The following is an 11,605-nucleotide window of genomic DNA, read 5'->3' as shown; positions in this document are numbered from 1 at the left end:
TCAATCAAGCAACAGTACTTTTACTTCAGTTGGATATATCAGTACTCTTTACACCTCTGATTATTTCACACACCAACATATTTATTTCAAACTCATCGAACATAGGGAATATAAATTAGATTTACATGATATTTCATATTTTTTCCATAGTGCAAAACATCCGATGTGTCCAAAAATATAAATATATATATATATATAAGCATGAATTAAAGACACTTAATAATAAATAAGCATGATATAAGATTGAATGCATTCATGAGGCGAGGTCAGCTGCTGGTTTTTCTAGAGCTTTGGCCACAGCTGCTGCGAGGTGTTCAGCTGTGGGTTTCTCTGCAGTGCAGCCCACAGCGAGGCCTTCTCCCACCATGGCGTCCCGCGTGGTCGGCCCTATCGCTCCAAACTACAAACACACAAGTTGATGATTGTTATCATTATTATCCATCTCTAAACCATTTCCCAATTAAAACTCATGGTCCCTCATTTATTAACCTTGTGTGAAAACCGGTGCAAATTTAAGTCCACGTTTGGTCGTACGACAGGACCAACGTGTGATTTCTGAAACATTCGTATCTGACCAATCCCAGCGTACAAATAATCTGTGTTTCAGAGGTCCCGCTCGCTAATGTCAAACAAGAAAATATTATTTTCCAAGATGAAAATCGCCATTTTTACATCAGAGTTGCAGCAAAACAAAGATGTGCTCTTTGAGCGTGTGACAACTGGACTTAAAGGAGATCATTTAAATGATCTGTGGAAGAGGATCAGCTACTGAGTAGGTGAAGTCTGCCCCCCCGTGTGCGCTGAGAAAAACTTCAGAGAGACACAAAAATAAGCCGTTTATATAGACCTCAGTTGTATGCATGCGTTAGGCAATAAATATCACATTATAAGAAATGAACAATGGAAACCCTTAAGAAAGCCTTAAAAAAATACTTAATGTTGTCCCTTGTGTGTGTTTATTATACCTTAAGCCAATTTCCCCTATAATTCATCACATTACTGATTAAATGCTGCAGCACATTTGTAAAAGTTTAACCCTCCTCTTAACCTTGGGGTCAATTTGACCCCATTCAATGTTTGTATTCCGTGAAAAAAAAAAAAAGGTTTAAGTAATAACGTGGACTTTTTTTAAAAAAAAAAAAGAAATTATTTTAATCAATTTTTATCTGTTTTGAATGTGTCTGCTTATGCTTAAATGACAGCTGAGGTTAGTGTAATACTTTATTTTCAGTCTCACTCACATTTTGCTGTTCTCAACCACAAATCCAATCAGATTATCGTACACGAGCTCAGACCTGACGTGAGATCTGATTGTAGCGTACGTTCACGTCAAAATTGATAAATACCAAAGCTTGCGTGAAAACGCACGTCGTACGCTCCGATCTGAACGTACGAACGGTTGATAATTGAGGGCCATAGAGAGGGGCGCACCTTTATTCCCGGGAGACGTTCACCAGACAACCTTCGTATCACATCGAGGCAAAACTTCACCCCTGATGGACTGAAGAACGCTACACTAGCAGGGATGCCCTGTAGATGCAACACACGTGAAAAAAAACAAGCATTTACACTAAAGTAATGATTGAATTTAATCAAAATCAAAGTTTTACCAGCTTGTTGAAGTAATTCTTGAGATTTTTCTCCAGATCGGGATGTTCAGCAGTTTGATAGACAGTCAGCGTTTCCAAAGGAACTCCTGTAAACAAAGAATAGGTTCTCAAAGTAATGAATGTAGTTAATCAGCTTCAAAACTCAACAAAAACTAAATTATTGTCCTACTGACCTTTAAATTCTTTTTTTTTTTTACCTGCCTAAGGACTGCAGATGCAAACTAGTATTCCTGCTATTATCGGCAATATTTATGTACATTGTTGTTGAAATAGATGTTCATCTACGGAAGTGGATCAGGACCAATTTTGATGGAGAAAATAATTTTGGGCAAATCACGAATAAAGGTGAGATTAGAGTTGAAATCTTCAGAATAAAGTTGAAATATAATGTTGAGATTAAAGATGAAAAGACAAATTTCAACTCTAATCTCGCCATTTCGGCTTTATTCTTGATTTGCTAAAAATTATAATCTCTCAACATTTTTATTTTATTCTCGAAACTTCCACTTTAATCTTGACATTTAGAGTTTCGTCTTCATTTTCCCAAAAATATTTTCTTCCTCAAAATTGGCCCTAATCTGCTTCCATACATATTTATATCACCTTGAGTTTTAAACATGATGTGATTAAAAAAAAACAACTCACCTTTATCTCGTAAAGCTGTGGGCAAAACTTCTCTTTTGATTGAGCCGCAGGGGAAAAATAGAGGTGGAATACTTGTGTCCTCTCCTACCATAACAATAACGCATTAGTAATGTTTGTTACATCACACAGAACATAATTCATATGAAGATATGAAATTACTTTCAATGATGACGCGTGACAGAACCTCTGCCGTGCCCGTTTCCTCTCCCAACGGCTTCAAACCCAGATGTTTCACGACTGTGGAAGAAATGCAACACTTTGAACTTATTCTGTTACAAGGGGAAGAAATGAGATAAATTGGAGTGAAGGAGCTGAAGCATGTGACAGGAAGGTGCAGCACCTGCTCAGCGACAGCAAACTGTCACCTGTGTATAACAGACGACTGGAAACAGTCAAATGACTTCACGTCTGTGTGTGAGCACCAGGTGTCCGACACACTCCGCTGCCATTAGCACGTGTGTGTGTGTGTGTGGAGCACAAAGAAGGATTAGGATGAATGCTTTCACATCACTGTGGTGCAGCTGGGACAGTGTCTCACCTAATGCACCGGTTGCTTTTCCAACCACGTAGATGGACTTTTTATTCCACTGGTTTTTCACTGATGTCTCCCATTCTGAAAATTAAGTGAATGGGATCAAATGGGAAACAATTCGGAAACTGACACAGATATCAGAATCTTTAGATTACACATCAGTATAACAGAAGTCACAATAATAAAAAGGGAAGAATTAGAGAAACATGTTTACTAACTTGCAATTTTTCATCGCTGTCATCACAGTGGCCATTCAATTCATTTCATTTATTTATCACATATAACATAACATAACCACTAGAGCGGACATGGGCTCATCTGTAAACGGTTGCATTTACTGGTCCATTAAACGGGAAGAGATTCAAATTCTGATTTAACTGGTTATGATTTCCAGTCTGCATAAACAGGACTGAATCATAACATAACATAACATAACAACTAGAGCGGACATGAGCTCATCTGTGAACGGTCACATTTACAGACCTTGGAGTCGCTGTTAGCTTAGAGAGATTTGTCACCTTTACAATAAGTGCTGACTAGGCCACTGGGAGTGAGGCCCAAGGCCAAGACACACTGACTTGTTAATAATGTATAATGTTTTTCTGCAGTCAGTGCCTTCTCCTCGTCCTTCTCTCTCTGCTCTGTTTCAGGTGTCGTGAAGCTGATGATGGCAGTTCCTGATCTGTGGTTCACGGCTCAACTAGTCTGAGACACTCTGATGTTCTATCTCTCTATCCTGTTCTGTTGGTACTTCTGTCCACTAACCCCAACCAGTCGACGCAGATGGCTGCCACCTCTGAACCTGGTTCTAACGGAGATTTCTTCCTGTTAAAAGGGAGTTTATTTCTTCTCACTGTCGCTACATGCTTGTTCATGTGGATCTTGTTGGGTTTTTTCTTTCTTTGTATGATTTTTATATTTTGATAAGCACATTGAGATGACTTTGAATTTAATTTAATTGAATGAAAGAAAAAACATCATTAAAGGTGCAAGGAGGGAACAAACAAGCCTAAAGAGCTTCTTTTAATAAACACATACAATTGAAAATAAAGGCTAACAAGTAAACACAAAATGCACACTTAATCTTTGATATATGAGGAAAAATAATATATAGCCAAAGTACACAAAAATCAATATCAAAAGACAATGTAAATATTGAACAAAATACTAATTGAAAATCAAAAAAGAAATACAAAATTAAAACATATATGCATATACATACATTAGGGATGTCCCAATACAACTTTTTCCACTTCCGATACGATAATAATATTGCAACCTTGAGTATTGGCCGATACCAATAACAATCCGATACGATATCAGCACAAATCATGCATACTTTTATTACTTATTGTGTTGTGTGGAATGTTAGAAAAGGCTTGATCAAGTGATGTTACTCAAATAGAGAACAATAGTCAGCAACACTAGGTATGAGAAAAACTGACCCATTTATTATTAACCACTTAGTTACATAAATGTTAACCTTCAACATAAAATCTACAGTATTCTACAATTAAAATATTAAATTAAAATATATTGGAGATTATAGATGCAGTCTGATAAAATCTGAAACTCGTTTTCTTTCGGATCAGGACACCCCTAATATACATACACCCATATATATATACTGTACATATGCAAATAGAAATATACACATGATACATGTGGACTGTAAATAATAAAAACAACCCCTGTAGTCATGAAACGACAAAAAAAAAAAAAAAATTACATTCAAATTCAGGCTAAATATCAGCACTTAAACCTGACCTTCAATGTCAAAATATGTGGGAAACTGTCTATAGTAGGGGTGTACGGCACTGATAATATCAAAGTAATTTGAGGAAATTTTGTGGAATCATTTGAAAAAAATTGCAGGATTTGGGAAAAATTTTGATTAAAAATGACTGCCATCACTTGATAAGAGTTAGGATGTGGGAACATGAAAATCTTGCTAATATTCTGGCGTTTCATTGAATTTGTGGATTAATTTGGAGATATCTAGCTGAGATATATACAACTAAATGAGTTTAATTTACACACGGATTCATGGTTTCTCTGACTTTTTTTGCTTCCTGCTGCAGGCCAAATTGAGTTTGACACGCATGGTCCATAGCGTACTCATTGCATTGAAAATAAACATACTATTTATTTATTCATTCATTTATTTACATGAGAACAAAGTCAGTGAATGAAATGCAACATCACACTTTTTATTGTTTTACCTTGTCTGGTTTCCTCTGGTAATAAACACGTCTTCACAGCTTCCACTGCTCTAGGGCTGGTAAAAATGAGGCCTCCGTGTATTTCTGGTTGAAAAATCTATAAGAAAAATAAATATATTAATATGGATGAAAAATAATCAGGGATATAACAATACAACAACTGAATTTACCTTATCTTTGAGGGCGTTTAATGAGACAAACTTAAAAGACAACACAGGAATCAAGGTGGCTGTATGTCCGTATGATTCCAGCTCCTTTAACAGCAAAACATATTTATGTTTATATGGTTCATCTTCTAAAAATGAGGGGGAAAAATGTCAGTGCATCTACCTTAATGTAAGGATCAGGTCCAGATTCTCCATCTTTCGGCTCTTTGAGAAGCAACACATGCATTTTGGATCATAGCCTTAAAAACAGACGAGAAAGCAGAAAAATAAACCAAATTACACAAGACAAATTTACAAACTGCTGCAATGTCAGTGTGTGTGTGAGCAAAAACACTGCAGACAGTGGGTGTGAAAGTATACACCCTTCATGCAACCTGCTGATAAAAATACTGATGAGTCACGATATCTGGATAACATAAAAACACACACATAGTAAGTAAAATACAAATAATGACAAGTGACACGACTTAATGCAAAAGAAAACCTTAACATTGTGCTTGTGAATGTAACTGTACAGTCACTGTTACACAAGAAGGTCGTACAATTAAGCAACCATTTGATTAAAAAAAATCCCATCCAGCAACTGCTAAAGACTACAATTGACGTAAACGAAACATTAATAAAACTTTAAACAGTAGAAAACGTCAAAGAAATAACACAAGTCGAAAAATGTTTACCTTAGCTATCCGGAACGACGATTTTATAACCAACAGAAGGAGAAGGGGTCAAAGCAATGCTTGTTTAAATATAGTCCCCAAAAAATTTATAAAAGGACAAAATTTAAAAATTAATTGTTAATTTTTGACTTCTAAAATGTATTTTCTGTCTCAAAACAATTACAAATGTATGATAATTAAAATTTATACAAACCCGTATTAAATATACTCCCCCCGTGTTACTACATGGTTTATTCCTTTCCGTTTCAGGCAACACGCTGACATTTTGGCTCCTCGGGAAGCAGCGATGAGCTGTAAGCAATTTAAAGCGAGAGCCAAAATGGCAGCATCGGAGTTTCAGTTTCCTACTACACCCGATGAACTTTAAGCCTTCGCCACGCCCCCTCTAGTGACACATGCTCTGTGTTTGCAGCATGGCTTCATCAGCGAAACGTCGAGCGGTGGGTTTAGGTGAAAATCCCCAAGAAAACGACAACAGCTCCGATGAAAGTCCAGAGGAAGAAGAAGAGGATTCCGGAGAGGAAGACAGCGAAGCGTCTGAGGAGGAAATTAATGAGGTACACACAGTATCGGGAACTAGCTAGTTACAGCAGCTAGGTAACTCCATTCATCCATATTAGTGACAGGCTAACGCAGCTAGTTAGCTCGACTTTCCTAGTTGTGGTTTAACAAAAATAAACAAATAGAGAAATTTTGGCAAAGTGTCTCGAAACCAGAACCTAGGTTATTTGCACGCGCACACGACAAATGAGGTTATAAAAAATAGATACTATGAAATACGTTTTTCTTCCACCAGGCTAAACCTTAAGCAGCATAACTTAAGAAGTTAACGTGTTTTGATTCAGGGGGTATGTTTATTTTTTAGACTTTCAATGGCTTAGATAAGTAAATAATTTATTATGATACCCACGCAACAACTTTTACTATAATTTCACTTACTTAATTTCACGCTTTTATACTAGTGCTTCCTGAAAATAAAAACATCATTTTACATTACGTGAAATTAATTGTTGATAAAATTACAATCAATGAATATGTACACTGATTATTATTATTTATACACTCATAGTATAGAGAAGGCACATGAAGTTTAGTATTTCAGCGTCTCTAAAGTATGCAAAAAGTAAAATGCATAAAATCTGAACAAAAATGGATGAAAAAAATGCCAATCAATATACCCAAAATGATGACAAAAATACACTATACACACAAAATGACAAAAATACACCATACACACACAAAATGATGACAAAAAAACCAAAAAATGAATAACAGGAATATATAAAAATGAGACAAATACCCCAAAAAAAATCCTCATCAAGGGTCCTAGAAATTTTAATTGTCATTGTGCATAACATGTACTGTACATAACAAAATAACGGCTCCAAGTTCCTCCGTTGAGCCCTTAAAAAAGAAAATAGAAAGAATAAAATAGAAAAACAAATTAAATAAAAAAATACCAGTAATATAAATAGAATATATACAATACACATACAAAATACCAACAAAAACACAGAACATTAACAAACCTATATTTGAGAATGACAAGATAACATGTAAAACGACAACAGAAATACACAATAACCTTGATAAGTAGGTACTTAATTCATCCTAGTGATGAAATGATTTTCTCTTTTTATTCCTCCTACAGGAGGTTGTGGTAGATTTTGAAGCTCACACTATTTCAACCAACGACTTTAACGGCATCAAGAAACTGTTGCAGCAGGTTTGTGCGTTTCATCACTCGCTCAGTGTCTGTTGTGTGTTTTATAACGCGTGTGTGTGTGTGTGTAGCTCTTCCTTAAAGCTCACGTGAACACGTCTGAGATGACCGACATCATCATCCAACAGAATCACGTTGGAAGTGTCATCAGGGTAACTTTTGGTCGTCCCTCAGATCAAATGGAAAGTGCTGCATTTGAGTTTTTTGATTTTTTGTTTTTCCTTTTCCTGCAGCAGGCTGAGGTCCCAGAGGACAGTGATGATGACGATCCTGACGAGGTGTTCGGCTTCATCAGTATACTGAACCTCACAGAGAGGAAGGTAACCACTAATATCCCTCCCATATCAGTCATGTGATGATGTAGATCACCGATTGCATCATGGGATTAGACCGGGAAAGGGGTGGAACAATTATAGTAAATTTCCACAGGAATTAAGATCTGGCATTTGGAAATATTTAAGGAACATTTTGAAATAATTGTGTTATATCTGAGCATAGATATTAGCACTATTTTTTTTTTTTTAATCTGCTGCAGAAACTGGAACTAATAAAGGTAAATAAATCTTAATGCAAAATAAAACAGTTTAAAAAAAAAAAATGATATTTCATCTAGGGTTGCAAAATTCCAGTAATTTTCAAAGTTGGAAACTTTAACAGGAAGAAAAAAAATCAGATAATTTACAAACAAATCATCTAAAATAATAAACAATGGTTTCATTTATTCAGGAAATGTCCTTTGATGTTCAGACATGCTTCGACTGCCAGGAGATCAAAGTAAATTTCCTGAAAGAAAGTCATCTGAATAAATGAAACCTTAACATATTTAATAAAAAAAAGACCAAATGAGCTTGCTGGAATTAAATCATTAAATTTAAAATATCAACTTTCCTTGAATTTTGGGAACCTAGTTGTAATGTTTTTTTAATTGCATTATTACGTTTATGTTTGGATATGATGGTTATTTAAAACTCAATTTCTGGTTAATTCCAATAACTAATTCCCATGAAAAGTTCATATTTTTGAATATTGACCATGTTGCCATGAAAATATACAAGTGAATTTTCCGTCCTGTTTCAACCCCACCAGTGATTTAACTCCCCAGGGTTTTTAACTAATGTGTCTGTGATGTCATGGCCAGGGTGTCCAGTGTGTGGAGGAGGTGAAGGAGCTGCTGGTGGATCAGTGTGAGAAGAACGCAGGGCAAAGTGTGACGAAGCAGCTGGAGCAGATCCTCAGTGATACCAGTAAACCTGTGGGTTTGTTGCTGAGTGAGCGTTTCCTCAACGTTCCTCCACAGATCGCTCTGCCTTTACACAGACAGCTACAGTGAGACAGCACTTTATTTTACTACTTACCATAAGGCAGGGGTTCTCAACCTTTGGGGTCGCCAGATGCCTTCTAGAAATGTTTTATTCTTTTAACAATTTGAGCCCATTTTTGCTTATTTTTAAACCTTTTTTCTGTAACTACACCAAATTTGCCATATTTTTTACTCTTTAAAGCATTTTTGCTACATTACTCTCATTTCTGTCACTTCTCCATCAAATTTCAATGGCTTTTCTGCACATTTTTTTTTTTTGCCACTTTCAAGACATTTTCAGCACTTTTAAATCCTTTCCACCACTTTTCTACCTAATGTCACACATGTTAACTCATGATTGTCACTTTCAGCCTCTTTTCACCATATTTCATGCTTATTTTTTGCCAATTTAACCACATTTACAGTTTGTCACGCCATGCACCAATATTGACACTTTGAACGCATTTTACTACTTTTTGTCTGTTTTTGGCCACTGCAACTTTTAACCGATATTTGTGTTTTTTAAGGTCACATTTGATTACCATTTTCACCATTTTTGGTCACATTTTAACCTCTTCACCATATTTCATGCTCATTTTTGTCAATTTATCTACACTCACGATTTGTCATGCCCATTATTTTAAAGTTTAAACTAATTGTTCCTACTTAACCCCTCCCTCCCTCCATTTCGGTCACTTGTAATCTAATATTGACACCTGTCTGTTTTTGGCCACTCTAATTTGCAACTTGAACTAATTTCTGTGGTTTTAAAAATCCCATTTCACCACTTTTTGGTCACTTTTAACCCATTTTATTTCTGATTAAAACAAGGATTTACATCTTTAAGATAACTATATACTATGGCACAAATATGAATAAACTTCCTAGATAACAGTGGATAATATTCAGATAAAAACCATCTTTTTGCTGACTTATAGCTGGCCATGTCTCCACATGACTGTTCTTCAGCGTTCAACCACCTCTGGTACCTTTGTTTTGGAGGTCTTGGGCTGAAAAGGTTGAGAACCACTGCCTTAGGTAACCTGTGCTGTATGGGAAAGTTATTTAAAACAAATATTCTCCTGCAGGGAGGAAATATCTGAAGCTCAGAGGACGAATAAACCCAGTGGGAAGTGTCACTACATCCTGATGATCAGCAAAACCTGTAAAGAGGCAACAAAGAGTGTCCCCAGAGGAGGAGAACCTAAAGAGGAGCACGAGTTTGTCAATGCAGAGGAGGAATTCTTCTTCGAGGTAAAACCTGATCATTTAAATCAGTCACTTACCATCTTAATGTTATATAAGCGTAGTGTTTGTTTTTTCATTACAGCAAGCAATCATCAAGTTCCACTACTCAGTCCAGGAGGAGGCGGATTCTTGTCTGAGTGGCAGGTGGTCGTTTGATGACGTTCCGATGAAGCCGTTCAGAACGGTGATGCTGATACCATCAGATAAAATGCCTGCCATCATGGACAGACTTAAGGAATACTTAACTGTTTAAAGGCTACAATAAATTAACACATACTGGTAGAAAAACCTCATGGAAATGCTACACATTTCGCACCAGCAGTCATGGTTTTTATTTTCTGGAAAAATATAAGATTTATTGTTGATATCCAAACATATTCAAGTTGTTTTTTTGTTTTTTTTAAATAAGAAACATGTTTATTCTTTGATTTGACATTACTTCAAATAAATGAAATTTCAATCCTTTTAAAGTGTTGACTTTGATTAAGGTAGTGTGCTCACAATTTATTTTATTGTTATTAAAGTTTGCCAATTTTTTTGTTTCTTTTCAAAATCAATAATCCCACGTTTTTTAAATTTTTTTTTAACTTTGTATAAATACGGCAATGGCTTCAAACTCATTTTAGAGTCATACCTGCTTTGTTTTTGTTTATTCTATTTTATTATTGGACCTATCCTTTTACACACATAGATACAGTTTAAGAAAATTTTATTGTGAATGTTATTGTATAAATTGTTGAATTTGAAATAAAAACTAAGTCTAAATAAAAAAACTAATTTTAGTTTAAGAGCCAAATACGGATCAGTTCGATCACAAGTGGGCCGGAGGTTTTGGGCGGGATAACCAATAAATGTAAACAATGTGACCAAGTTTGTACTTTCAGTTATAAATTAGACCAAGTATGGAAGGCAATAAATGACAGATGCTTAAAAGTCCTTTACATTTTTGTTTTTGATCAATTTGTATTTAATTTTCTGAGATTTTGCAGGATTTTGGAAAAAATTACAGTTCTTTCAACAACAATTTACACCTGAATTATTTGGTAATTTACAAAATGATTCATGTTTTCAGTCATTTTCCCATGCGGGCCGAATAGGATGCTTTGAAGGGCCGGATTTGGCCCCTGCGCCTTTAATTTGACACGTGATCTTTTTACTTTAATGATACACCAAGCGTTGGGTTGTTCACCCACTAATAGGAAATTAGAGCTTGTTAGTTTTACCGTACTGGTGACGTATTGATGCGATAATAATTCTGTCATATTAGAACCAAAAGGATCTAATACAAAGATGAGTGTGGTTTAAACATTTCACGGCTTTGAAAAAGAGACAGAATTCTATTTAAACTTGTTAATTTTCCATAACACTTAAAAAACTACAAAAAAAACATTCAACACATTTTTGTGGAAAAAACACTTTTACTAATACTGTTAGAATGTTCAAAATACAATGACCAGACACTATCAAATAATCATTGTTCT

The 11,605-nt window shown here is 35.4% G+C and overlaps 2 protein-coding genes across 2 annotated transcripts; one reads left to right on the top strand and one right to left on the bottom strand.

Annotated features, from left to right (window-relative positions):
* Positions 1–60: 60 nt before the first annotated feature.
* uros (uroporphyrinogen III synthase) lies at positions 61–5,927 on the bottom strand. The gene is made up of 10 exons (XM_028476667.1): positions 5,854–5,927; positions 5,340–5,415; positions 5,180–5,263; positions 5,010–5,106; positions 2,794–2,868; positions 2,415–2,492; positions 2,256–2,339; positions 1,611–1,696; positions 1,432–1,530; positions 61–400 (listed from the first exon to the last, which is right to left on the bottom strand). The coding sequence occupies exons 2-10, from the start codon at positions 5,400–5,402 to the stop codon at positions 254–256; spliced, it is 813 nt and encodes a 270-aa protein (XP_028332468.1). The 5' UTR covers positions 5,403–5,415; positions 5,854–5,927; the 3' UTR covers positions 61–253.
* A 294-nt stretch (positions 5,928–6,221) lies between these two features.
* Positions 6,222–10,590, top strand: bccip (BRCA2 and CDKN1A interacting protein). Its single transcript, XM_028476666.1, has 7 exons — positions 6,222–6,410; positions 7,505–7,579; positions 7,648–7,728; positions 7,810–7,896; positions 8,715–8,902; positions 9,965–10,130; positions 10,207–10,590. Exons 1-7 carry the CDS (start codon positions 6,249–6,251, stop codon positions 10,375–10,377), a joined length of 930 nt encoding a protein of 309 aa, XP_028332467.1. The 5' UTR covers positions 6,222–6,248; the 3' UTR covers positions 10,378–10,590.
* Positions 10,591–11,605: the final 1,015 nt, after the last annotated feature.

This window comes from Gouania willdenowi, chromosome 19 (assembly GCF_900634775.1).
Source record: "Gouania willdenowi chromosome 19, fGouWil2.1, whole genome shotgun sequence".
Lineage (NCBI taxonomy): Eukaryota > Metazoa > Chordata > Actinopteri > Blenniiformes > Gobiesocidae > Gouania > Gouania willdenowi.
Note: the sequence above shows the minus strand (reverse complement) of the source record. Positions and strands in the feature narration are given on the sequence as shown.